This window comes from Arabidopsis lyrata, assembly GCF_000004255.2.
Source record: "Arabidopsis lyrata subsp. lyrata unplaced genomic scaffold ARALYscaffold_3, whole genome shotgun sequence".
Lineage (NCBI taxonomy): Eukaryota > Viridiplantae > Streptophyta > Magnoliopsida > Brassicales > Brassicaceae > Arabidopsis > Arabidopsis lyrata.
In genome coordinates, this window is record NW_003302553.1 from 6650595 (window position 1) to 6677387 (window position 26793).

The following is a 26793-nucleotide window of genomic DNA, read 5'->3' on the forward strand; positions in this document are numbered from 1 at the left end:
GAAATATTTAAATAATATATTTGTAAAAGTGATAGTTAAGAGATTGTATTATTGGGTTAAGATTTGTTGTGTGATTAATGGTAGGCTCTTAACATGTGGTTCTTAGAAGAAAGAAATATTAATATAAAAATAAAATTTATAATTATAGAAAATTTAATAATAGTTGCAAATTAAAAAAATTAAAACATACATGAGATACAATTTAATCCATCTATATATACATTTTTGGATGACTTTTAGCAAATAAATCCTGGAGTTGGAATATATTTACGGAAGAATGCCATTGGCATTAATTATTTAAATTTGAAAAATATTAATTAAAGATATTACCAACACGATTTCGAGAATCATAAATTCATATCTTCCTTAATTTTCTGAGTCATTAATGTGATAATCTTTAGGAAATATTTCTCTGTAAAAAAAAAAATCCACATTAATGAAGGCATTAAAATCAACACTAACAATTAAATTATTTAGATATTCAATTATTTTAAGATTCTTATATCTTATTTGATATTTTTTTTTAATATCTCATTCTTTAATTACTGCGTTTAGAATTTATTGGTTGTTACCTATTTTTTGGTGAAATTTATTGGTTGTTACTTAATAAGTAATTATGGTGCGTTTATTTTAGTTAATATCTAATTTAAAGGATTTGTTTTCTTTTATTATTAATAAACGAATAACATGTATAGAAATAAAAGATTTTTCTTGCGACTCCATAATAAAAATATTAAACTCTTATTTTCTACATTTCTTACACATAATATCCTCTTATTCAATAACAAAAAATATATATTGCATATTTTTAAAAATATTTATAATATTTAAATTATATAAAAAGTTTGTAATATTAATATTATTTCAACTCTATACAAATTTAATATATATGTATATATATCTTATGGGAACCATTTAAAAGAAATTTTTAAATTGACTTGAATTATATAGCTTTTAAATAAAAGTATTATTAAAAAGAAAAATAACTAAATGATGTTTAATTTCACGGGACGGGTAATATGATGGGACGGGTTTGGGTTGATATTTATAAAAGATAGTATACCACGGGTGAAATCCTAAAATTAACAATCAAAATAATCTATCAAACCAATTATATTTTGATTTTTTTAAGAAAATATAGCCCCGCGGTGTACCGCGGGTTAAAATCTAGTAAATAACATAAAACACAATTGTTTTAAACTTGATTTTTGAAATTTTTTGTCCATATATGCTCGACCAAATTCTTCAATTGTTGATGCATACCACTCTAATATATAAGCACTCTCTTTCTCTCTCGTTCTCTTTGCTGTCTCTCTATCTCTTAATCTGGGAGTTCTCATTACACTCGCTCATCCATGTCTAAATGGAGATTCTAGAACTCCTCATCATGAATCGTTGTTGTGTACATGATTTGTCTATATGCAGATCAACAAGTAAAACAAGCAAAAGGTGAGAAAAGAGACAGATTAAGAAGATAGATTAGCTTTGAAAGCAAAAACATCATCAAAAATACAAGTGCCTCATTGTTAACCTGTAGTAATGAAGAGAGGCATCTCAAAATGTAATGAAAAAGCGAAAAACATCCTTTCTACCCCTCACCAAAATCTTGAATATTTCTTTAAGTTATTTTTCTTCGACGGTTCTTCACTTCATATCTCTCTTTGCACATATCTGATAACCAAGCTCTTGGACTCACCAGCTGCATTATCAGTGACTTAAAGCACAGCAGACAATTTGATACAATCAAGTGACAATGAGTGTACCCATTTGAACAAAAACCTTGAGGCGATACACACAACATGGGTTAGTAAAATGCCTTCCGGTGCACCATAAAACCATCATTGCAGAGTGTTCACTATATGTTGAACCCGAAAAACCCGACAGTACTATTGAAGGAAGCAAATGAATCATTCACAATTCATGGGGATTGAACCATATCTTGAATGTTGCTAGGATCGTCGTAATTACTCGGTGTTTCAATGATTTAAAGCAATAATGCGTTACCATTCCTAATTATTCGGCTAACCAATCAATCTATGTTCCTAACAGAGTACAACAACTTAACAAGGTTAATTCATAATCAGGCATCAAAATCCCTAATTGAAAACCCCATCACCTAATCCACAAACCGATCTTAAAAGAGCTTCAATTAGAAATATTACTCATAGTCTAAAATGCTGCAAATGAAGCATGTTTCTGAGATCCTACTCTGTGTTATTACCATTCCTAATTTTTGAAGCAAAACCCATAAATCTAAGCCAATCAGTTTCTAAGACGAGAGAGAGAGGGAAGATTTTGTACATTGCCCATGAATTTCTTGATATTGGTACTGTTGGCGAATGTATACATAGGGACGATGGGAACAGCGGCGTAGACACCGAACTTGACGATCTCTAGAACTCCTCGCCGATTTCGCAACCCAACCTCTCCGAATACAACAACCGAAGACGCCGACGACAAACGGAGTCGATGGAGATGATGGGCTAACGGAAGAACGACGGCCGGAGTTCATTCACAGTCGATTTCTCGAAATCGCGAAGGTTTCTCCGTTTTCGTGATTTGAGAGAGAGAGAGAAGAGAAAGAACACGTGGACGTCTCTTAACTTTGATTTTGTTTCTTAACTAAGAAACGTAAAGATTTGTTTCTTAGTATAAATCAAGCTTTCTCATTTAATTTAATTCAATATTATTGTTAAGATTTGGCTAAGAAACCCCCGTTAATGATGGTCTTAGAACTGTCTTACGTTCGGACTCACTATACATATGAGGGAGTAATTTAACATTAATGAACTAGTTATATTAATAGGTTTATTCAACGAGGCACAAAATCTTTGATAATCTTGAATTGGAGTTATATACACATTATTCATACATACACAATTAAGAGCATCTCCAATGGTAGACACCCATGAAGTGTCTCACAAATATAATATTAATATTTTTATGTATAATTTATTTAGAGAAACTCACACTAAAATTCTACTTCCATTGGTGAGACATCTTTATGGATGTCTCATCAATATAATATTTATATTTTTATATTAAATTTATTTTTCAATAATATTTTTAAACATATCAAATTATATGTTAAATATAGTCATTCAAACTAAATAATTATATTTTCTGTAGAAGTAAATAATATAATGAATATTAATAATTTTAAAAACATTAATTAATAGTACTATTTATTATTAATAATATATTTTTAAAACCACAATTAAACATAAATTGAATTTTAAACAACATATAAAACCATAATAAAGATATATAAATTAAACACAAAATTACAAGATGTAAGATGTAAGATGTATAAGATGTAACGGAGGTTATGAGAAATGAAGTCTATGTGTAGAGGTGTTTTATTGCAGGTTTATTGCAGGTTATGTCAATAAATGCTTTGAAGTCAATTGTAGGGTTTTAGTTGGACTTTATTGCAGATTTTGTAATAGCAATTCTGATATCACGTGTAACATGAGAAGAGTTATTGAATTGAGAGCAGTTTTAAACAACAGAAAATTCAAGAAAACAAAAACTAAAAACCAAAAAGGATAGTCTTGTACATAAAATTAATATTTTAATAAAAAATTTATAAAAAATTTTAAACATATCATTTAATTATATTTGAAATTTTGTAAAACAATATGATTAAAATTACACATCATTTTATCAAATAGATTTTAATTATATTGGACATTTTGTAAATAATGACAAAAGATAACACATTATTTATCAAAATATCAAAATATTGACAAAATATCAGATTATTCATCTCATATTTATTTTCTAATATTATAGTATTTTATTAACTAAAAATATTAATTTATATATATATTAACCTTAACTAATATCAATTAAAAATAATAATAATAAAAATTTAAACTTTTGTATAATGGAGCTTGATATATAGATAATTTTATTTTATGAATTATAGAAAAATAAAAAATAAAAAATAAAAACTTATAAACTATTTAATTGATATTATAAATCTTAGAATAATTAAATTTAAAAGGAAATTGCTAAACCAATCTAGGAGTGACATGTGTATGAGAGAGACAGTTTCTCACAATGTCTCAAATGAGAAACGTGTCTCACCTCTTTTGATTAAAAAAATATTTTTTATTTATTTTTGATTTATTTTTATTAAGAATGTCTCATGGAGACATTACCATTAGAAGTGCTCTAACGTGTTTTTTTACGTGATAAACTAGTTATTAAAGTAATGAGAATCTCATACTCTTCTCTCTTTTCCTGTCGTCGAGAATTTCATACTTGCGTAAATTAAGCGTAATTGTCGCTCTCTAATCTCATATTCATCGTTTTCGTATGAATTTTTTTAGCTCCAACAAGTTTCCTTCGAAATGTAATCTCTTTATATAACCCGTCTCTCTAAATTCCGAAATGCCACTCTCCGTTAATTCTAACGGTCATGTCAGACGCTGTAACCAAAACCGTCGCCCCTCTCCGTCGCAAATCTAACCCTATTAACGGAAAACACACAAACGGCGTGACCATTGACGGAACCCTCGACGACCACAATCGCCAAATCGCAATAAATAGTCAAATGGAGAACATTGCTAAGAAAACTGACGACGGCGGAGGAGAAGAAGCAGAATGGACAAGCAAAGCGTCGTTTATGACGTGGACGATGCATGACATTGTTTACGTGGCGAGACACCATTGGATACCATGTTTATTTGCGGCCGGAGTTCTGTTTTTTACGGTTGTGGAGTACACATTCCAGATGACTCCTGCGAGTTCTCAGCCGTTTGATCTAGGATTTGTGGCCACACGCTCTTTGCATAGCATCTTGGCATCTTCACCGAATCTTAACACCGTTTTAGCCGCTCTAAACACGGTAAGCACATATTTAATGACTATCCTCAAATTCCTCATGCCTCCCTCGCCATATGATATTCACATGCAACAAAGAGAGACTGGTTAAATTAAAAAATTTGGTGGGGTGGGACAGATTTTGGTAGGGATGCAAACAACGTATATTGGATGTACATGGGCAGTGGAAGGACGACCACGAGCGACCATCGCGGCTCTATTCATGTTCACTTGTCGCGGCATTCTCGGCTACTCTACTCAGCTCCCTCGCCCTCAGGTTCAATTCCACATATACATCTCTCTGTTTTAATACTGATTGATCGATATCAGAATTTCAAACATTTTGGACGTGTGATTTCCCTTGGCCACTACCGTATTAAAAAGCGGTTTATAATAGTGTCTCCAAATAATTTGATAATATTCTGGACTCTTAATTATACGCAAAAGAATGTTCTCAAAGGGCGGTTCATTTGTACTCCCTTGGTTTTAACATATATGTCGTCTCATTTATTTTTCTTTTTGTGCGGTTACATGGGTTCATGTTTGTCTTGTCTACATTAACACGTTCAATATAAAAGAAAAGAAGAAAAAGAAGAAGGATTTAAGATACTTATTTGACCCTTTTTACAGGAATTTTTAGGATCAGGAGTAGATTATCCGGTCGGAAACGTCTCGTTCTTCCTCTTCTACTCAGGTCACGTCGCCGGCTCGATGATCGCATCGTTGGACATGAAGAGAATGCAGAGGTTTAGGCTGGCGATGGTTTTTGACATCCTCAATGTCTTGCAATCGATCAGGCTGCTTGGTACGAGAGGGCATTACACCATTGATATTGCGGTTGGAGTTGGCGCTGGGATTCTCTTTGACTCATTAGCCGGGAAGTACGAAGAGATGAGCAAGAGACACTTAAGAACTACTCGTTGTAGTTTGATCTCGAAAGACTCTCTAGTCAATTAAATCTATTTTTTCCGGCAAAATAATTGTATATTAAACTAAATCTATTTCTTCTTAAAACGTTTAGAAACACATTTAGTCGAAGTCTAATGGTTTTATTTTAGTTTCTATTAAATGGTTCTAATTGAATACCATTAGTTGAACCTGACTAAATGTGTACGTGATTGTGAAGCTGCCGCATGGAGTTTTTTTGAAATGGTATTTGTGTACATATATTAGCTCTTCGTATAACTAATTTATGCAATCCAATGGAAGAACTTGTAGGTGGCACACCTAAGGTGAGTTTATCCAACATATAATTATTAATTTATTTTGGTTTCTTTGTTGAAAAGTTCTCCAATATAGTAGCCTTTAAATTAATTTGTTAGTTCAACTAATAAATAGAACAAGATGTGAACATTTATAAGATTCGGTGGCTAAGAAACTCCCAGAACTTTTAATTGTAAAGCTCTTATCTAATTATATTAAAAATTAACGAGTAACATTTTTTGTATTCAAACACTGATATTAACATATGTGTTTATATATTTACATAAATAAAATCTAGTTCTATTCATCAGAATCGGATAACTCGAGGGGACAAGAGCCATCATCAACATTAGCATATGGGTTGAAATGTTCTGAATTTGTATCCATGCACCCAGGAACTAGATCCAAATTGCATCTATCTCCCTGAAATTTATTTCAAGTTAATTACTGTGTATTCAAACTTTTATAATAATGATTTTGTAATATATAGTTTGGTGAGAACTTACTCCTTCGACCGTCAAGTTGGCGATCATTGTGCAACGAGTTGCAACAACGTTCGAGTCAGGAAATATTGCTCTTTCGCAGGCTCCATCTTGGCTCAACTCGTTCGCTAGACCCTTTTTGCACCAATTAATAAATGATAAGTCGTGCATATTGCATATAAAGGTGATAAGTTGTGCAAATTCAAAAGAAATTCACTATTTACCACATTGAAGAACTCAATAGGTTTGTTTTGCCATCGCTTGGGGACTTGAAACTGAAGTTTGTATGGACCGTCCCAATCGACACCGTTGGTGAATGAGAATATCAAATTCACAGCTGATAATGATTCATAGGAAAGATGAAAGTGTCAAATAAAAAAAAAAACGCTTTGGCTTTTGATTATAATAGAAAACGAACCATGCTTAGGAATGCAAATCTGCATAGTGTAAATCGGAGAATCAGCTTTGCCTCGATCTTTTTTAAGCATTGCTCTTGGCTCCCCACCACACATGATTGGTTGGTTAAACCCTCCTGCACCATTAGTAACCAATTGAATATTTCTTTTCATTTTTTTTTGTAGTCCATGAGACTGGTCTATGTAGCTTTCGACTAATTTGATTTGGAAATGACAAGATATTACTTGCTAGCCACACTTAGAAATAATTACTCGACCAAACCCACGATTAGACTGCTAGCTGTAAATTTGTACGAAAAACAATTACATATGTGGTAAGTCCATTAACAATTTTTAACTGCGGCAACTCATTGGGACAAACTTGGAATATAAGTTAATTAGATGTTTTCTAAGAAACTTACCGTTGAAAGCAACCCCATAGTCGTCGTTAAGAGTGAGTTTGCTTGCAGCTGGATTATAGAAAAGTTTCAACTTTTCACCCTAATCCAAAAAAGTTTCTTAAGAAGTTAATTTGAGTTAAAAAGTCTTAACAATCTTAGGATTTGAAAATGGCTAGAGAAACTTACTGCGGTTGGAGGAAGACCATTCATGGTTTTCCAGTACACTGGAGCAGTCCCCATCTCAAACATTGCCCATGAAGGGAGCTTATATCTACCAAAATAATCAATCATGATATATGTTAGTTATTAATATTCATATATTTATATAGACCAAAGCAACAAGACGAACTATAATAAAGACAGACTCTTTGATCTCTTCGAGGGGTGCAAGAGTTGTGGCAACAGCTTTAACTTGGAGAACAAGTTTCTTCCTTGGAAATCTCCTAAGTATTGGACCAATCGTTGAACTGTACACTGTATTATTCAAAAGCTTCAGTTTTAACTCGTTATAAAGCATATATCTAGTATTATAGATTAACATAAAAGAATTAAGAATTTGAGTGAAAAGACTTACAAAAACTGCGTTTAGAGGATAAAGGCTGGGAAGGAGAAGCGAAAATGGCGGCGGTATTAGCGGCAGCAGCCATGGGAACCGTTCTGATGAGAAGCTTTTTTGGAGATGAAGGAGAAAAAAAGATGGGAGTAATTGATATATGGCTTCAAGATAAGGATTTTTTCACACCACAAATACAAATATCTACTATAGATTTTTTTTCTTACACATAAAAACAAAGACTCAAGTATCATAGAGACAAATATCAAATTTGAATTGTTATGGTCTATGGAACATTTCCTTTTCACTCTTGGGAATTTTCTTTAATGGATAAAAAGATGGGCCAAAACCAAAATAAGCCCATTTTAGGAGAACAACCTAAGCCCAATTGTTTGAAAAAAAAAAACATTGGGGTGATTTGTTAAATTTCCAAGAAAAACAAGGGCTCTTCAGCAAACAAACTCGACATTTTGAAGGGAAGATCCGGGTTTAAGATAACTGCCCCAAATTGGCAATCCAAATCCCTAAAGAACCATCTTATCCTCTCTTTCTCAATCTAGCCGCAATGTAGACCGTGAACCACAAAAAAGATGAGATCTTGCACGTCTCTGTCATCACAACTACTACTTGTTATGACTTGTGAAGCATACAAAAAGGACCGACCCTGATTTATACACGCACACATATTAACATATATAGTAGTATATATATAAGTAAGGGTTTAAGTCTCTTCTCTTGGCTTCTCTTAGCCATCACATCGATAATGGCTTCTCTTTTAACAAAACCCAAACCCCTTTTCCTCTGTTCACCATCGTTATCTCCACGAACTTTGAACACATCAACACCGTCATTGAGTTTCGCCAGAATTTCATTCACCCACCACCAAAAGCTTGCTCCTTTCAAGCCTCCGAGTCTCGTTGTTGCATTCTCTGAAAAGGGTTTGAAGAGAGATGTCATCACAGCTGCTGCTGCGACGGAGGGAGATTACAGAAGGATAATGCTATCGGATGTGTTGGTGAAGAAGAAGGAAAAAGTAGTTTGGTGGGAGAGAGAATGGAAAGCGATGGATTTTGGAGCTGTTGCTGTGGTTTTGTCAATGCATTTGCTTAGTCTTTTGGCTCCGTTTCAGTTCAATTGGAGAGCTGTTTCGGTTGCTTTTGGGCTTTATATTGTCACAGGTCTTTTGGGTATTACTCTGTCTTTCCATAGGAATCTTTCTCATAAAGCTTTCAAGCTTCCCAAATGGCTTGAGTACTTATTTGCTTATTGTGGAGCTCAAGCTCTTCAGGTGATTTGATGATAATGTAGTTTTTGTTGAATGTGTAGTTTTACCAAATTGTGTAATTGATGTTTGTGTGTTGTTTTCTTCAGGGAAACCCAATTGATTGGGTGAGTACACATAGGTATCATCATCAGTTTTGTGATTCTGACAGAGATCCTCATAGCCCACTTGATGGGTTTTGGTTCAGTCATATGAATTGGATGTTTGATACCAATACAATCACCCAAAGGGTAACGATTTGCTTCTTCTTTTTTTTGTTCATATTAAGATTTGTCTGAAAAAGTGTATTCTTTATTGTTTATAGTGATTTAAAACTCTGTTTTGTGTTTGATGTTTAAAGTGTGGAGAGCCTAATAATGTTGGGGATTTGGAGAAGCAACCATTCTATCGATTCCTTCGAACAACCTACATTTTGCATCCGGTGGCTCTAGCGGTTGCTTTATACGCAATGGGCGGCTTTCCATTCATCGTTTGGGGAATGGTATGTTCTGTGGCTAGTCTTGCATTTTGAATCTATCACTGTTAATTTTCAGAACTAGCTAGGATTATGATTTGTTTTAGCTCGGCCAAAACAAGATAAATCCACCAGTTTTTTTTTGTGTAGCTATCAATTTGCTGGGCCAAATCTTCTCACTTGATTTCCCTCTTGCGTTTTCTTGTAATTTAGTGCAACTTAGATTATTGACCTTAGGCACACAAGTTGTGTTTGTTAAACAAAACAGAACCACAAGTAAATATCTTATCTTTCTTGTAAGAAAAATTTGTGGCTCATGCTCTTCTCGTGAATGGACTAAATTCTATTTGCTTGTATTTTGATATAAACAACATTTGCATGCTAAAAGTGAAACTACATTGATTTTTTTTAGCAAATTTGTAAACGGAACGAAAGGAAGAAAAAAAGGCAGAAGAAACTTGATTTTAATTACTCTAACACTTCCATAGAGCCACAGTTTCTGATTTTCGTAGCGTCTCTAATCCTTTTTTTTTTGGGTTTTGCAGGGTGTAAGAATAGTATGGGTATATCATATAACTTGGCTAGTGAACTCAGCTTGTCATGTATGGGGAAAACAAGCATGGAACACCGGCGATTTGTCTAAGAACAACTGGTAAAACTCTTCATCGATCACTCATTAATCACTCGATCCATCTTAAGATATAATTGTACTAAAAGAAACTCTGAATTTATAACTTTTCAGGTGGGTAGCAGCTCTAGCATTCGGGGAAGGATGGCACAACAATCATCATGCTTTTGAGTTCTCAGCTCGACACGGCTTAGAATGGTGGCAACTTGATATGACTTGGTACGTCGTTAGGTTTCTTCAAGCCATCGGTTTAGCAACCGATGTGAAGCTCCCATCGGAAGCTCAGAAACAAAGAATGGCATTGACCAGCGACTGATCTTGAAAAGTAGGTGGTTATGACCAAATCGCAACTGTCGCTACGATTGAAGCTATGAAGGTTTTAAAAAGGATTTTGTGCTGCTTTTTTTTTGTGTTTACATAAAGGTATATATCTGTGCAAGAGATTGTATGTGACAAACTGATTATGGATTTTAAATATCTATAATTACATTCAATACAAAAGGAAAAAAATGATGACAAAAAATTCATGTTCTGTTTGGCCAAGGTGTCCACGGCAATTCTAGATACTCAACTGGTTTGAGTTTAGGAAATACGGTTCTGAAATCCCATTCAAGGCCTCTAAACACAATTCCTTTCGGGGTTGCCTCGTGAGCACACGACGATCTAGGGCACATCTCGGCGTCCAGATGGGTGTTTTGGATCACGAGTGTAGCCGTTCCTAAGACGGACCGGAATTCGCAGATGTGAATCGCCGGTATTTTGTTTTCGCCTTTTATGAGGATGATTGGGAATGAAAATTGGATTCCTGGCTTTGTAGATCGATGCCAACCATAGTCTTTGTGTTTAGACTGGCATCGGTAAACAATTTCCGGTCGGAGTAATCCTGTCATTGCGTTACGGATTGTTATGTTCATGTTTACGTAGTCAGGTTCCTTCAGAGCCACGGTCTTGGACGAGATCATGAAGGCTTGTAGAAGAAGACACCACCGAGCTAGGGTTTTGAAAATGTTGCTGTTGTTGTTGTTAAGATCCATCTTTTTGTTGTTGTTATGTATGTGTTCTCGATCGTTCGTGTTTTTTCCTCTCTCATAAATATATGTTAAGTATCATAGCTTACTTGAAACAGAAGCTGTTAAAATTTTCTTTTATTTTCTCAAATGAAAGCAAACTAACTAACGGTTTTTATTCTGCCACAAACAAACAAATGGTTACATATGCTAAAAATGAAAGATTTAATTTTTGCTAACCTAACAAAATTGCCATTGTTTAAGCTGTCACATTTTTATCAGTCGGTTCAAAATTTGTTTGTGGGCCTATTTATTGAGTAGTCTCGGCCCAGACTCAGTTCATGACTAGTCTCACCATTACTTTCTCCCACTGTCCCACATGTGTCGCCTGCTTCGGTCGTATTTCTATGCTTAATATCACTACGTAGTCCTTCACGTCACCTCTCGATTTGGAATTTAGGGTTGATTACCATTTTTTTTTTTTTTTTGCTAATACTAAATCGTCGGATTGACCGGAAAATAGAAGAGAACGCTAATCAATTTTCGATGCGAGACATTTAGAACATTTTAATAGGTCTCTTCAGAATAAGAACGGAAACTAAAAATACAATCATAACGAAAATATTAAAACAAGACGGATCACTTAGTATGTGGAAAACTATTTTGTGAGAAAATGTATGTGGAATCAACTTTGGACTTAAATACTATATTAGGAAGTAGGAACTATAGATTTTTCAATTCAAAACCAACTGATGATTAGTAGAAAGGATTATAAACCTTGTATATACTAATTAAGAATCAAATGTTTCAAATTCTCGATGTAAAAGATTTTAATATTCTAATAATAATGGGAGATAAGCTAACAAATAATCGTGTTATACGATTCAAAGTTCTCAGCGATACATGCACTTGAGTAGCATGCAACCTCTCATCTGACGAGATTCTCAACCACTTTTCGATCACTTTTTTGGGTAATAACGTTAAAACCTATTTCCGGTAACTTTTATACGTATTCGTTAAAAAGTGGTCCTGAATTTTCCAATCATTTCTTTTAATTAATAAGAAGAAGTCTCCTATGATTTTCCGGTCACTTCTATTATTTGTAAGAAAGTAGTATAAAATTATGAGAATAGAAATGTTTTTCTCCATATATCATGTAACGATAACAAATAAAATTTAAACTTAGGAGTTTGCATAAATCCGTTATAATGTGGTTTGGGTCTAAGAAACTTTGTTATCAAACGACAAAAACACAAGTATATTGACATGGATGATAGTAGTTTTAAATTTCGGTTTTATTTTGAGTGGCATGGATTCAAAGGGAGGTGTAATTATCAAAACCATTTACGTTATCGCCAATTTTTAGTTGATAGTTGAATTCTTTTTCGGTTACCCGCTCTCCACCATTAATATTTGCCTGACTACGGAACTAACTACTGGTACTTGACGCTTGTGTTGTGTCGATCTCTTATTGGTTCGTATTTGTGTATTTTGGCAGCCAGAAACACTACGTGCAAGTTTGTACTATACATTTTTGGATTATGGTCATTATTGAATGTACTTGAAGCTCAGCTGCCATCAGTCACCACAACTAATCTGGTTTTCCTTTGCTTCAAATGGTTTTGTGTCGATCTCTTATTGGTTCGTATTTGTGTATTTTGGCAGCCAGAAACACTACGTGCTAGTTTGTACTATACATTTTTGAATTTTGGTCATTATTGAATCTTGAAGCTCAGCTGCCATCAGTCACCACAACTAATCTGTTTTTCCTTTGCTTCAAATGGTTTTGTGTCGATCTCTTATTGGTTCGTATTTGTGTATTTTGGCAGCCAGAAACACTACGTGCTAGTTTGTACTATACATTTTTGGATTTTGGTCATTATTGAATCTTGAAGCTCAGCTGCCATCAGTCACCACAACTAATCTGTTTTTCCTTTGCTGCAAATGGTTTTGCAAAAACACCAAAAAATAGTACAATTAGTGATGAATGGAATATGAAAAGTTATGGCAAAAAGCCAAAACTACATGGATATGCTAATCATTCTCTAATCTCTGGTATGGTAAAGAGATGTTTTGTTTTGAAAGTAAGAGCATGCACATAAGTGATACTCATAAAGTATCATTAACAATTTTTAGTATTATTTATAATATTTGTTTATTCTTTGAGATTTTTTATGATACTCATACTAAATATATTTTCATTGGTAAGACCGGTTTAAGTATTATAAAAAAAAGAATTATCTGCAAAAATCGAAAATAAATATATAAAAACATAGAATTACAAAAGGTAATATTACAATTAAAAAAAACGTAGAATATACTTAAGCAAAAAAACATAAAATTCAAAAAAAATATATAAAAAAACATGATGATAAAAATAATCCGGAAGAATCGGGAAAACGAGAATGATTTTTTTTTTTTCAGGGAAAAACGCGTTTCCCAGCACGAATCAGGAACCGCCACATCATCCGATACTGGGTATCAGAAGTATCACTGCACTGATACTGATCAGACCCCAATGTATTATCTCATCTAATAAAAATTTATTTATGGGATTCTGATACTCTAAATATATCAGCTATGTACATGGTCTAAGTAGTTCAATTTTCAGTTTTGAGAGGAATGAAAGAAAAAAATCTCATAATTAAGCAAATCACCTATTAATGTTATATTTAATCCAATCTTTGTGAAAAAAAAAAACAATTGGACCACACATGTTAATAAACTGCTATATATTATATAATAATATGCATGCAAAGGCATCAACTTTAACAACCTAAAGCCATGTTGTCTCTATCAACAACTCTCAAACCGCTATCTCTTTTATCACCATCTGTTAAACAGCATAACCCCAGTAATGGCAATGCCTTGTTCACACATAACTCTACAAACTCTTTTTTGTCCAAACGAGGAGGATCCGTGGCTCACAGGAAAAACACGTTCGTGGCAGCTCATGATGCACCGGATCAGGTCAAGAGCTCCTGGAGAATACCCTTGTCGGAGGTTGAGGTGGTGATCATGAGAAAGAAGAGGGCATTTTGGGAAAGGATCGGAGTTGGACTTCTTGGGACGTGGGAAAGTTAGTCTTTGTCGGTGGGGCTCATTTGCTGAGCCTCTTGGCTCCATTTTACTTCAGTTGGGAGGCTTTTCGGGTTTTACCTTGGCTCTTTTACATCAATGGAATCTGCATCACCTTGTCTTATCATAGAAACCTTTCTCACCGAAGTTTCGATCTGCCAAAATGGCTTGAGTATATCTTCGCTTATGGTGGCCTTATGGCTTTTCAGGTTTGGCTTTATATGTATTAACACGATATGATTGTTTGATATGAATATATGTTCAGAGGAGTATGTATATATATTTTATTCGTAACTTCTAAATTGTGTGCGCAGGGAGATCCAATAGAGTGGGTGAGCAACCATCGGTACCATCATAAGCATTGTGACACACAACGTGACCCACACAGCCCTACTCAAGGGTTTTGGTTTAGTCATATTACTTGGATCTTTGATACCAGTTCTATCCTCAAGAAGGTAATAGAATTTTCAGTTGTTAAATACCCAATTTATTTCTTATTGATCAGTAACTGTAATTCTATGAGGAACGAACTCATAGATCAGAACTTGATATTGTCGGAAAAGTTCAAATAGGCATGAATTAAGATGTAGTGGACTGGTCCGGAAGTCCGGCACCAGCAGTCCTTGTGGCCCTGATAGGAATGGTCCTGTATGAGCGGGACAGACCTAACCCTGAATAAACCATCCGATTGCAGTGTGGTGGACATGAGAATGTAGATGACCTTGTGAGGCAGCCCTTCTATAGGTTCCTTCAACGAACGGTCCTTTTGCATATGATGGCTTATGCCCTTCTCTTCTATTTTTGTGGAGGCATGCCCTTCCTTGTCTGGGGAATTGTAAGGACGCATACCATCCCTTGTCTTCATTTCATTGAAATTTTTATGCTATACATTATATTCTATTCCACGATAATATTTTTTAGACTAGTGTCATGGTTCAAGTCGGACCACAGTAGATATTTCAAATAAAAATGGCATTTATCATAGCAAAAGAAAACAAATTAAGGTAAAAGTATAATTATGAGAGAATATTGGCGATGGCAGGGTGTTGCAACTGTGGTTCGATTCCACACGACTTTTCTAGTGAACTCAGTTTGCCATGTATGGGGAACACGAGCTTGGAACACCCCTGACTTCTCCAAAAACAATTGGTACTGTGCATATATATATATCTATATATTTGTAATCTGACCAAATAGTTATAAATTGGTGATGAATTAGGTGGGTAGCCATGATAACACATGGCGAGGGATGGCATAACAATCATCATGCGTTCGAGTTCTCGGCCAGGCATGGACTCGAGTGGTGGCAGCTCGACGTTACTTGGTATCTCATTAGGTTTCTTGAAGCTATTGGTTTGGCCACCAACGTAAAGTTACCTACTGAATCTCAGAAAAAGAGAATGGCTTTGGTCTGATCTTTACTTTTCCTTTAATAGTATTCTCAAACTCTGCTCCTCCTGCATCTCCACATCCCTATTTCTTTCCAGTCACTAGAGATTCGTCATTTTCAAGAATACCAAGACTTTCTTAACATTATCTGAATTGCATGTAAACTATATGTATCTTCTACATAACATTTCAACTCTGTAGTTGATATACAATTTCAAGAAAGTAGCTAGCACTTGAAAGTTGAAATTAGCTGGTATATTAATCACATCTCATTCATAGCTTCTAGTTCCATGATGTTGTTATTTCTCTAGAAATGGATTGCTACAAAATTGAGGAATTGTGGCTATTTATTGAAGTTCATTCCTATGATGATCTCTTCTTCGTTTCAAGGTTATATAGTCCATTTTAATTTTGATTTGGACTGAATTTTAACATCTATTGCAACTCACAAAACTTTTCCTATGCTTTGTTTGTAAATCTTATTGCATTCTATCTTGAGGAAATTTTACTTTCTGATTACTTTCTGATTATGTGGTAATTCAGATTGTCGTTTCGTTCCCTAATATCTTAAGTTTCTACTTAACTGTCGCTCACAAGGATGATCCGTGGTGGCAGCTCGACATAACTTGGCACTCATTAGATTTCTTGAAGCTTTTGGTTTGGCCACTAACGTTAAGTTACCCACCGAATCTGAAAAGAAGAGAATGGCTTTGGGCTGTCCTTAAATCCTTGCCTCTATTTTTGTTCAAGACCTTCAATATTTCTCTCCAGGAATCCCTAATTCTTAAGTAAACAGAGCTCTGTGATGGGTGTGCCTTTAGAAACACAAAGACTTTCTAAACATTATCTGAATTGGCTAATCAATCTTTTATCTACAAACCTTGAAATCTAGATAAAAATAAACTGTAGGGAGGGGAACTCTATAATGGTAGTAGTAAGGGAATCTCAAATGAAACCATTTAGTAAAACACTAGAATTAATGGAAGAAACTGCTGCTTCACCTTTCACCTACTATGAATTGAGTAAGAATATAAAAACCTACAATCTCAGAGCTCTCCTCTCAAAGAGTACACTAATAACTTGGGAGGCTGCATGGTGCGAGCTGGGTGAACAGACCAGACCTCACCTCTGTTGTTGATCTGACCCGGGTGCTGAGGAGACGCTTGGCCCTGCGCCGTTTTCTGGTGGTGGGGACATTCCCCACTTCCCCTCTGGACCTGGCGGTTCGATCACGTGGACCCCACCATCGGTTAGCCCAACTGCAAATTGGTTTGGTTCAGATGGATGTGCTGCGATTGTGGCTGGATATACTCTCGAGCTGTTCAAAAAGAAAAGATGTTACTTGTGTTGGTCTTAAAACTGGCAAACGTTGAAATATAGCAGAGGGTTATTACCTCGGGTTTGAAGGCAAATATGAATTGGGACCAATGCGGCACTTCAGTTGCAATGTTGTTGCCGTCAAGATACTCACACTTCCATCATCAAAGGCTGCATATATTGACTGGCTATCACATGAATATACAGCATCTGTGACTGAACCACTTGACTCCTTCGGTATCCACTGAACAAAGAGAGGAAGAAACAGATCAGGACATTGATAGATCAGGCATTCAAGGACAAAGACAAAACATTTAATGTAATGCTCTATAAGACATTTTAGCAGCAGACCTGCTTCATGCTCTCTAATTTAGGAGCCTCGTATATGGCTAACTGGCTGGCATGGACAACAAGCACATGTGTCTGGTCCTGATGGAACTGAACGCGTGTATGAGCAAGTGGGTTTGGCGAATGCCCGCTTGGGATTTGTATCTGTTTGCTAGCTTGCTTTTCCCATCCATCCATGCTCCATACACAAAGCTATACAGATAAAACCATTTACATTAGGAAACTGATAACACCGCAGATGAAAGCAGTGGCAAGATCTTTTTTTTGAACATTATTGGAGCGAGAATATATCACAGCCAATGCAGCATATAAGCATACCTGAGAATCAGCACCAGAGGAAACAAGAACATTTAGAACGTTTGAGAATGCTAATCCAGTCACTCTCTTCTGATGACCTTTCAATTTACTTTTAACCTGCATAATTCATTACCATCCAAAAGCTGTTTTGAATATTTGTTTCTATGAAAAACTAACAAGTCTTTTTGACACTTTCAGTTGAGCTGGGATACCTCATCGACTCTGACATTGTAGATTTGAATAGACGAGTCATCCATTCCGATAGCAATAATATTATTGTCTTGAGGATGGAAGGCAAGGGAAGTCGCTGCTGGAGGAGGCGCCATGAATGTCGTCATCGTCTGAAAAAAAAAAAGTGAGCAAACAAGAGTTTGAAGCCAAGCAGATGAATAGACGTGAGTAGGACATGGAGGGACCTTAAAAGTCATCATGTTGAACAAGGAAATTTTTCCTCCTGAGGCTGACATGACATAAGAATCATTTTTTGAGAGTGCAAAACATGGAACTACATCCTCTTTGTTTCCCTCGCGTGTGTCATTTGTCATTAATACTCCACTAGATGGCTGCCAAAGCTGTGGTGGGACATTGCTATTTGCCTAAACAAACAAAAACCATATAAGAAGCTATAACAATTGAGTTTCAAAAACACCATTAGATGTTGTATCAACGGTTACTGTGTACCTTTCCCAAAAGATTCCGCTCACTCTTTTGCCATTTCCATAGTTTATGTGCAGCATTTTCTGCTAATGCTAATACAGCACCTCCAGAATTTGTATATATCAACTTAACAACCTGCATCGAGAAATAAGATGACATCATGACCAAGATAAGAAGAGAGTCAAACGAAGGCCTCCAGAAATAAGTTTTATTACGCAAAGGAAACTAAATATTAGATATTCAGAATATCCAAAATATTAGATAATTTTCATTTGAACTACCAGTAATGAAAACTTTCTATTTAATCATAGAATTCCAAATATAATAACAGGGAGTATTTTAGCTCTAATGGGTGGGACGGGATCGGCTATCATTCTTTTAAGGAAAGGTCTGCAACGCATCCTAGCTGGAACAAAATGACAACATGTTTGAAATAGATTGGATACATACTCTTGCTGGTAGCAGGGTGTCTGGAAGCCGCAGAGTACGAAGCTGGGAACGTTCGCTGATCTCTGTCAGCTTCCAAGTCTTTGATTTCTCTGCCTCATCAGCGATTCGTGGTTTGACATCTGGCAGACTGCGATTATCTCCATTCTAAAACCAAAAAATTATGAATAAACTTAGCAGGAATTCAGTAAAGCGCCAGTGTTTGCCTTTGAAGCGTTTGAATGAACTGAACAGTTATGCTTTGATCTCAGTCAGCTTCGCTAAAGAAACGAAGTGGACATTTTCTACGGTGACATATTATGAGGATATCTAACCAAACAAAAATATCTTAAAACATTTAACAGGTGGGATTACCAATCCAGTAACAGATGCCACTGGTCCACTTCTTTCAGCCATTGATAGACTCATTCCAGTGCTTGAACTTGAAGTGCCAAATGTGCCAACAATAGGACCCTAAAAACAAAATCATGCATTCAAATTTGTTTTTTCTGAAATAGCACCCAGAGAGAGCAGAATAAGTAAGATATGATGACAAGTGGTTTACCTTAGCAACTGACCCAGGAGGAGCTCTAGAACTGTCAAGTCGACGGTTTGCCATGGAGTGCAAAATTCTGGAACCTTCAGCATTCGCTAGTATCTTAATTCCATTATCAGTAGTTGAGACAGCCAGCAGAGTTCCTTCTTTATTGATCCTTAAGCAAGGGGAAGACTATTGATATTAAGTTAGCAACCAATTCTTTCAAATGTCAACTAGAGAAACAGTAATTGAGAGAGAAATAGACCCTTACCGGCAAACCCCCTTCTGCAGCCGTTGAACTCAAGAGATCAACACTATCCATATCCCAAAATTTGACTTGGAACTCATCACCAGCTACCAAAAATTTATTCTTCATGGTATCGAACTGGACAACCCCCGCAGAACGTTTCCCAAGTCCAAGATAAGTCCGCTTCACAGCTCCTTCACTTTCATTCCATTCAACAATGAATGATTCCCCCTCCTTACTAGTACCACAAGAGAATAATCTACAACAAACGAGAAGATAAAAAAGATATGAACAAAAGGAAGGATAAGTATAGCATAACAAGAATATAATATTACAGCATGAGAATCATTTACCTAGTCCCGTCAGCACAATATGCCATTGCCGTGCAAGATCGACCGGGGGCATCATAATCTACTCTAGAACCCATGTTGTCATATAACCAAGCCTTTATTTTCCCATCAACAGCAGTTGAGAATATGAACTGACAGAAAGAAAAAATCCCCAATTATAACTATCTCAATGACCAAAGAGAGCAAAAGTGAAAAAGCTTGCACAGACTATAAATGTAGAGCAAGAAACATAAAACTGCTCACATCATATATAGCAATACACTTGAAATATCATAAGAAACGAGTTTCAAGCTTAAATTTTGAAGACAGAGAGAATGTGCTGCAGATGCTTCTATTAGCATCAGTTCATGTTATTTGTATCTCTGTATATAACATAAACTTGGCAAAAGATGGAAGTGCGAGAGATTATGAATTCTAATTGAGCAGAGAACACCAAATAGACACTTGGTAATACGAGATTTCATCTTATGGAATGCCTTAGAATAAAGAACAAGAGACACTTTATGCATTCTACTCTACCTGAATATTCTCTTTCTGGTGTGGGCACACAGAATAAACAGGTGCCTCATGACCTTCAAAAGTGTGCAGTTTATTTCCGGTAACAGCATCCCAAACCTGTATAGAGAGTAATTATATAAGCAGGATGGTCTAATTATACAAATGTATTAACATACGGAAAGATGCAAACCTTGATTGTCTTGTCTTCTCCACAAGTCACAACACATAATTGCTGGTTTGGTTGGGAGAAAGCAAGATCATTGACATTACCAGCATGAGCATCAATCTGTAATGGTAAACAAAAAACAAACATCAGCGTGTTGGGAACCCAGCTGTTTCAAAGATTTAAGAATGCTGAATGGTGATAAAAACATATATTCAAAGATCCAAGAATGCTGCTCGGTGATTAAAACAAATAGGGACCCAAACGGAAAAAAACAATACTATCAGAATCCTACAGAAAATATATATTTTTTTAATATAAATTGTTCCATTGAACAGATTCCATGCCTATATCCACATATAACAATGAATATCACAATAAAAAAACATAAGCGGAATGATAACCTAATAGGAAAAGAGACAGAAGTTGGTGAAACCCCGTATCAAATATAAGGTCGTGACTAAGAGACAAACCTCTAGATGATTCCGCAAATCTTCGCCACCATGATATGAATATATATGCACAATATGCTTGGAATATGCGACACCTGAAATACGAAGTAGACGTTACGACACTTGATTTGCCATAAAATTTATACGACGACCAGCCTCAGCCCATGAGGGACACAAATACTTGACTAACAATACGACCACAAGATCATAGAAAGGCTTACCCAGTAGCCCTCCATCAGGACTCCAAACAACTCGGTTTACTGCTGCAGTATACTCGCTAGCAAGTGAAGCCTAATGAACAAGAGAAAATGGAAAAGGGAGAGTGGTCAAAATCAGACAAGGTCAGCAAAAGGAAAAGATGTCCTTGATATTTTACATGGCAATATTGAAAGCTTTTATGAGTTATCTATCTCAGATAACTAGCTATTAACCTTGATATGTTCCTCACTAGAAAGAGAAGAAAATCTTCTGTATAGTTTTAACTAACTAAGAACACATCTCCCACTCAATTTCTCTTTTAACTGTTACAGTAGATCAATAAAAAGAGGAAATATACCTGAAGATTCACAGTGCAAGTAGCAAGATCCCAAACTTTAAAGCTTCTAGACACGAGCTTCTCCCTGCTACTCACCTCCCATATTGCGATATCACCAAGATTGGTGCCAACTAGGAAACAAATGTAAATCAAATATAAAGTAAGCAGATTGTACTGAGAAGATGAAAATTATGCTGTCTGATACAAGTTTTGCAGGTTTCTCTGGCATAAACCAAAATAAATAAGAAGAATGATGTGTGCTTCAGATGAGAAAACCAACCAAGGAGCATAGTTTGCTGTACTGGATGAAAATCCATGCTCTTAATGGCAGAACCCTGACTCAAAATCCTGCTAACATTTTTGGGCAAGTCATCAGTAGAATAAGTTGCATGAGAATGGCTTTGCCCTGGATATGTGACTGGCAAGACATTGACTGGAAGATTATTAACCTGCAAAATGTTCAAAGAATAATGTGACTTCTAAGAAATTAAAGATGAGAACTTAAGCTGAAAAACGAACAAGCAGCCGTTAATACCCCATCTGATATACCAAAAGGTCTGGGTCTCTTCAACACACTTTCAGAATCTGCCGTCTGATAATCCATTGATAGGCTATTAGTTGGAGGACTCCTGGGACGCTCACGCTTTAACATAGACACTGCAAGGAAGAAATGATGAATATAGATTATGATAAGCTATGTAATTGGTACACATCCAAACAGATCTCCACGGTAAGGACTAAAAAACTGGCAATAAATAAAAATTTCAGACATAAGACAGCACTTCAAGGTTATCTGACATTAAATTAAAAGTTTGCTTCTCTATCTATTATCTATAAACAAGAGTATTGTGAAATTAACCAAAACGGCACATATGAGCATATGTTTCTCTCTCTTATCCACCATAGAGACAGTTTACCACTAAAAAATATTTTAGTCCGTAAAAAGAAAAGAGAGCAGTTTACCACTACAGCTTTGAAAAATGTGACTCACTAAATCACTTTATATCATTTCAGGCAGTTCAGTCAGTCCAAGAAGCACAGATAACCATCAAACTAATGGTGATCTAAACAAGGGATGGTACCTTACATAACCATATAGCTAATAGTAAACTAAATCTCCAACACATACAAATCAGAAAATAAAATTAGTCGGACAACATTACCAGCACTGTTGGGGGCACCTAAGCCGATAGGCCCAGCGGAAACAGTAGGGTGTGGTACCGATGGATTAGGCATCCATCCTGCAAGAGATGTTGTAAGAGGAGCTGGTGTTGGCTGAAATGGCTGAACAAAGAGCATATAGACTAGCAAAGTTAAATTCATGTACTAAAAACTAATCCAACAGAAGCTGTAATCTTAGAACAACTTACGCCATGAGCACCTAATGGTGGGAAGCCTCCAACTTTAGGGACTGAACCCATTAAATGATTAGTTGTAGGGGGAGTGTGTGCACCATTTGGATGCCCACACGTATGGTCAACAAAGAGTGTTTTAATATCCGGGTTAGGCCTTGGGTTCTTGCAAAGCTGATGCTGCCAGTTCAAACTACGATTTAGCAGAAGTAATGGTCAGTTAGTTGTTCCCCCAATAGAAAAACGGGAGAGAAGCAATAAAAAATAAAGCTTTTACCTTTGATTAATTAAGGTTCTCAATCTTGAATTCTTCAAACTGGGAAACTGAAGTTTGTCTCGGAAGAGAGGATTTGCCTCAATCAGTTTTTTAAGTTCCCCCAGCATGATACCTCTTGCGGACTTAGTATCTCCATACTTGGAAAGCTGCTCATTTTCCCTTGAATATTTGCAGTAAATGAAACATCAACATGAGAAGCGCATGGTTTTGAATAATCCAGTGGTCAATGAAACCAAACTACAAGGGCTCAGAAAGTAAAGAATCTACCTGAAGTTTGTTAAAGTTAAAAGCATGGTAATCTCCTTAAAAAGCTCTTCGTTGAATGTGGAGAACACTTTTAACTCCTTAACAAGAATTTCAACCGCTTTGGCATGATCTTTCCTAGAAAAACAAAAGAAGAAACAGATGGGAAAATATATGAATACTCAAATCCACTTCTCTTCTCACTTCAAGTCAATAATAACTCAACAACACAACTGAGGAACTTTCCTCATTAATATAGAAACGAAAGAAACTTACTTGTCAAGTGCTTCAAGGTATTTCTGCTTCCGAATCTCGAAAAATATCTTCATGGAGTATCTATTATCATCAACTTTAGTGAATCCAGAAAGGTACTTCTCTACATCATCCCATTCACCAGCTGTTACACTATCTTCAAAGTACCTCATATTGAAGAAAAAACCAGACTCCTTCTCCAACCTAGTAGAGAAATCACACACAAGCAAATTAGTCATGCATATAAAAAAAAAACCAAAATTGTACTGCCTCTAAATTACTACATTCAAAAGAACCCATCTTTTGAGAGAAAAATCAAAACTTGACAACACACATTGATTCACAACAGATGATAAATTAATTCTACTCTAATCCCGACAATCAAACAAAGAGGGACCGCAATTAAACAATTCTATATATTACAGGAATAAAAATTGAAAAGGGGTTAATTAAACCTGTGAACAGTGTCTTTGAATTTCTCTTCATCGAGAAACTGAAGTATCAAAAACACGAGTTCTCTGCTGAGTGACGACATATCCTCTCTTGTTCTTCTTATTGCTGCTCTCCAAATCGATCACAATACCACTCATGAAACAACTTTCAACACAAAAAAACATTCAAGAGAGAATTAGGGTTTATAATACAAACATCTTCACACCCCAAAAAAGGAAAACAGATCTAAAAAAAAACGAAATCGATCGAATTCGAAAGACGAATCCCTTAGGTGGCACGAGATGTGCACGTGCGAGAATATACGAGAGAGAGAGGCTCCCGAGAAGAAAGAATAAAGAAAAAAGGAAAGTTTTTTTATTTTATAATTATACCTGTTGAATTTTGACTTTGAAGAAGGAGAGAGACGACGAAGCAGAGAGAAGGAAGAAGAAGAAGAAGACTTCGGAGAAGAGAGAGAGAGACGTGGGGGCTATTTATGGTGATTATTTTCTGATGCTGTCTCGTTTTCGGAGTTTCCTTTTTTTTTGGATTTATTGCTTTTTCATTTTTTATGATTTAATTAAATTGTTTTTTGTTTGTGTGGTCGTTGGGCGTCTATTTTTTTAATAGAAGCGTGTATTTTGTAGATAGGAATTTACTCAAAAAGCTTTGAGTAAGATTGATTTTCTAGACATTTCACATTTCTTAAGAAATAATCATTGTTTAATTATTTACTTTTATTAAATATTTTTTAATAAACTATGAACCAATAGTAATCTGAAACAGTTAATCATTACGCCTTGAAATCTACGATTTACTAAAATTAATTAATTAAAAATAAAAAAAAATCTAGAAAATCAATCTTTGTGGAACAAACTCAAAACACTAGAACATCAAACTTCAAGGAACGGAGGGAGTATTAATTTGTTAATCTACTTCACACCCTACCATAATAAGTAAGTATCGTTTTAATTACTTTTTTTTTTTGTTCATATTTTTTTTAATTTTGAGTGACATATTAATGTTTTTACGAATCTAGTACATCACTGCTGTCTAATTTAATGCTCTCTCGTTAGGTTTGAACCTAGCTCTAGGGATTTTTTTCTTTTCTTTCAAACTATACATTAAAGTAGAGTATATGATACTAATTGGTTTATTTCTGTTTCTGTTTACAATTTATAAAATGTTTTTTATGACATCAACTAACCGTCAATTAATATATATAATATTTTTATGAATAATTATTTAAGTTATGGATTTGAAGTTTTCAACTTTGAGAAGAATATCAGTAAATCAGATGTGATATTATAGTTTCCAGTTGTGTAGTACGAAATTAATTAAATTTCCTTTTCTTTATCTTTTATTGTCAAAAACAAATTAAAGGTTTTTTGGATTTTTTACTTTTGGAAAATGTCAAAAACAAATTGAAGGTTTTTCTGGATTATTTACTTTTGGAAAATATAAATAAAATCTGGTAACAAATAAGTGAATTTTATATATGTGTACATATTCTTCTATTTTTGTCATAGTAATCCACAGAAAAGTGGAGTTTTATTCTCTAATACGGTTTGTAACGTATTTCTAATTTTCTATAAATAGATTATGCTAATTTGTTAGGATAGTGTAAAAATATGTTAAATTATCAACCACCAATAGTTACAAACTGCATTTAAGAAAATACATGGCTTGTTCACAATTTTTATTTATTGCTGCAAATTTTCTTAAGAATCTATAATCTATTATCTTCCCTGGATATTTTGGCTATAAATAATTCTATGCCACTTCAAAAGTCCACTTTATGCTTTATAGTAGGAGTGTAGGAGCTATATCCAATCTTCTTACAAATATTCTACAATAGTCTTACATTGGTTTGGGCTTTTAGATTTAGATTATTGGGGAAATTGACTGGCCCAATTGATATTAAGGCTTTCAATTTCTCCCCAATCATGTTTTCCTTGAACAACCACTTTGATGACAAATGACACCTACAAAATTATCAATGATTGCAATTAATTAGCAAATGAGTCCTTAAGCCCATGTTAGTGAAGAAGCATTCACACCTCAAATAGAATTTCAAGATGAGAGCAAACATTCCTTTTCTGATCACTCTGATTATTTTTTAATTTACTAAACGTAAAGTGATTTTCATAGCTTTAATTCAAATTTTATAACTAGAGCTAGCCAAGACTTGGTTCTTTTGTTTAATATATTTTGAAGAAGATAGTAGAATCTTCTGTTTCTTTGTTTAATATTTGGAACATCGAATATAAATGGTTTCAATGAGTTGTCCTGACTCATCAGCCGACCCTTAACAATGACAACAACAACTTCAAATTTTAAAACATCAAATATCTTCAACAACATACTCTTTCAGTTTTCCATTAAATATCGTTTTAAATTTAAATTTTATCTTAAAAAAATATCGTTTTGTATGTTAATATAAATACGTTCTAAGATCTTCAGTTTTAGCTATTTATTTTTAAATATTAATCAATGAAATAATAAAAATTAAATATTTTTCTAATACACGTAAAAAAAATTTTAGACGACATTTATAATAAAACGGAAGCAATATATACATATATTATTAAAAATACAGTTGGATATTAAAATATACACTTTGTACAACGGATACTAACGTTCAATTTTAATTATTCTGGTTAAAATTTTATTTATTGTTTATACTTTTTCCATACCAGCTTCATTT

The 26793-nt window shown here is 34.8% G+C and overlaps 6 protein-coding genes and 1 long non-coding RNA gene across 7 annotated transcripts; 3 read left to right on the forward strand and 4 right to left on the reverse strand.

Moving 5' to 3' along the window:
• Nucleotides 1-1356: 1356 nt before the first annotated feature.
• LOC9319032 lies at nt 1357-2729 on the reverse strand. Its single transcript, XR_002333492.1, has 2 exons — nt 2302-2729; nt 1357-1699 (listed from the first exon to the last, which is right to left on the reverse strand). It is a non-coding gene; the product is annotated as an uncharacterized LOC9319032 (long non-coding RNA).
• A 1606-nt stretch (nt 2730-4335) lies between these two features.
• On the forward strand, nt 4336-5999 carry LOC9321177 (phosphatidylcholine:diacylglycerol cholinephosphotransferase 2). Its single transcript, XM_002882920.2, has 3 exons — nt 4336-4855; nt 4970-5107; nt 5461-5999. The coding sequence occupies exons 1-3, from the start codon at nt 4427-4429 to the stop codon at nt 5785-5787; spliced, it is 894 nt and encodes a 297-aa protein (XP_002882966.1). The 5' UTR covers nt 4336-4426; the 3' UTR covers nt 5788-5999.
• A 219-nt stretch (nt 6000-6218) lies between these two features.
• Nucleotides 6219-8129, reverse strand: LOC9319033. The gene is made up of 8 exons (XM_002885065.2): nt 7886-8129; nt 7677-7785; nt 7498-7582; nt 7333-7411; nt 6934-7047; nt 6740-6852; nt 6540-6650; nt 6219-6456 (listed from the first exon to the last, which is right to left on the reverse strand). Exons 1-8 carry the CDS (start codon nt 7956-7958, stop codon nt 6334-6336), a joined length of 807 nt encoding a protein of 268 aa, XP_002885111.1. The 5' UTR covers nt 7959-8129; the 3' UTR covers nt 6219-6333.
• A 20-nt stretch (nt 8130-8149) lies between these two features.
• On the forward strand, nt 8150-10751 carry LOC9321178 (palmitoyl-monogalactosyldiacylglycerol delta-7 desaturase, chloroplastic). The gene is made up of 5 exons (XM_021031402.1): nt 8150-9152; nt 9236-9376; nt 9487-9627; nt 10146-10252; nt 10343-10751. Exons 1-5 carry the CDS (start codon nt 8628-8630, stop codon nt 10542-10544), a joined length of 1116 nt encoding a protein of 371 aa, XP_020887061.1. The 5' UTR covers nt 8150-8627; the 3' UTR covers nt 10545-10751.
• Nucleotides 10675-12158, reverse strand: LOC9319034. The gene has a single exon (XM_002885066.2). It carries the CDS (start codon nt 11260-11262, stop codon nt 10753-10755), a length of 510 nt encoding a protein of 169 aa, XP_002885112.1. The 5' UTR covers nt 11263-12158; the 3' UTR covers nt 10675-10752.
• A 1823-nt stretch (nt 12159-13981) lies between these two features.
• LOC110229983 (probable lipid desaturase ADS3.2, chloroplastic) lies at nt 13982-16128 on the forward strand. The gene is given in 6 exon segments (XM_021031331.1): nt 13982-14280; nt 14283-14522; nt 14628-14768; nt 15008-15148; nt 15356-15462; nt 15533-16128. Coding segments are annotated over 6 exon segments (1086 nt in total). The 5' UTR covers nt 13982-14019; the 3' UTR covers nt 15729-16128.
• A 394-nt stretch (nt 16129-16522) lies between these two features.
• Nucleotides 16523-24541, reverse strand: LOC9321179 (topless-related protein 4). Its single transcript, XM_021031330.1, has 26 exons — nt 24479-24541; nt 24110-24251; nt 23679-23858; nt 23427-23540; nt 23160-23318; nt 22901-23075; nt 22694-22814; nt 22066-22187; nt 21811-21979; nt 21552-21661; nt 21217-21286; nt 21017-21090; nt 20571-20666; nt 20402-20497; nt 19886-20013; nt 19557-19791; nt 19313-19477; nt 19123-19221; nt 18772-18915; nt 18346-18456; nt 18081-18260; nt 17877-18005; nt 17686-17781; nt 17371-17559; nt 17097-17263; nt 16523-17020 (listed from the first exon to the last, which is right to left on the reverse strand). Exons 2-26 carry the CDS (start codon nt 24187-24189, stop codon nt 16825-16827), a joined length of 3405 nt encoding a protein of 1134 aa, XP_020886989.1. The 5' UTR covers nt 24190-24251; nt 24479-24541; the 3' UTR covers nt 16523-16824.
• Nucleotides 24542-26793: the final 2252 nt, after the last annotated feature.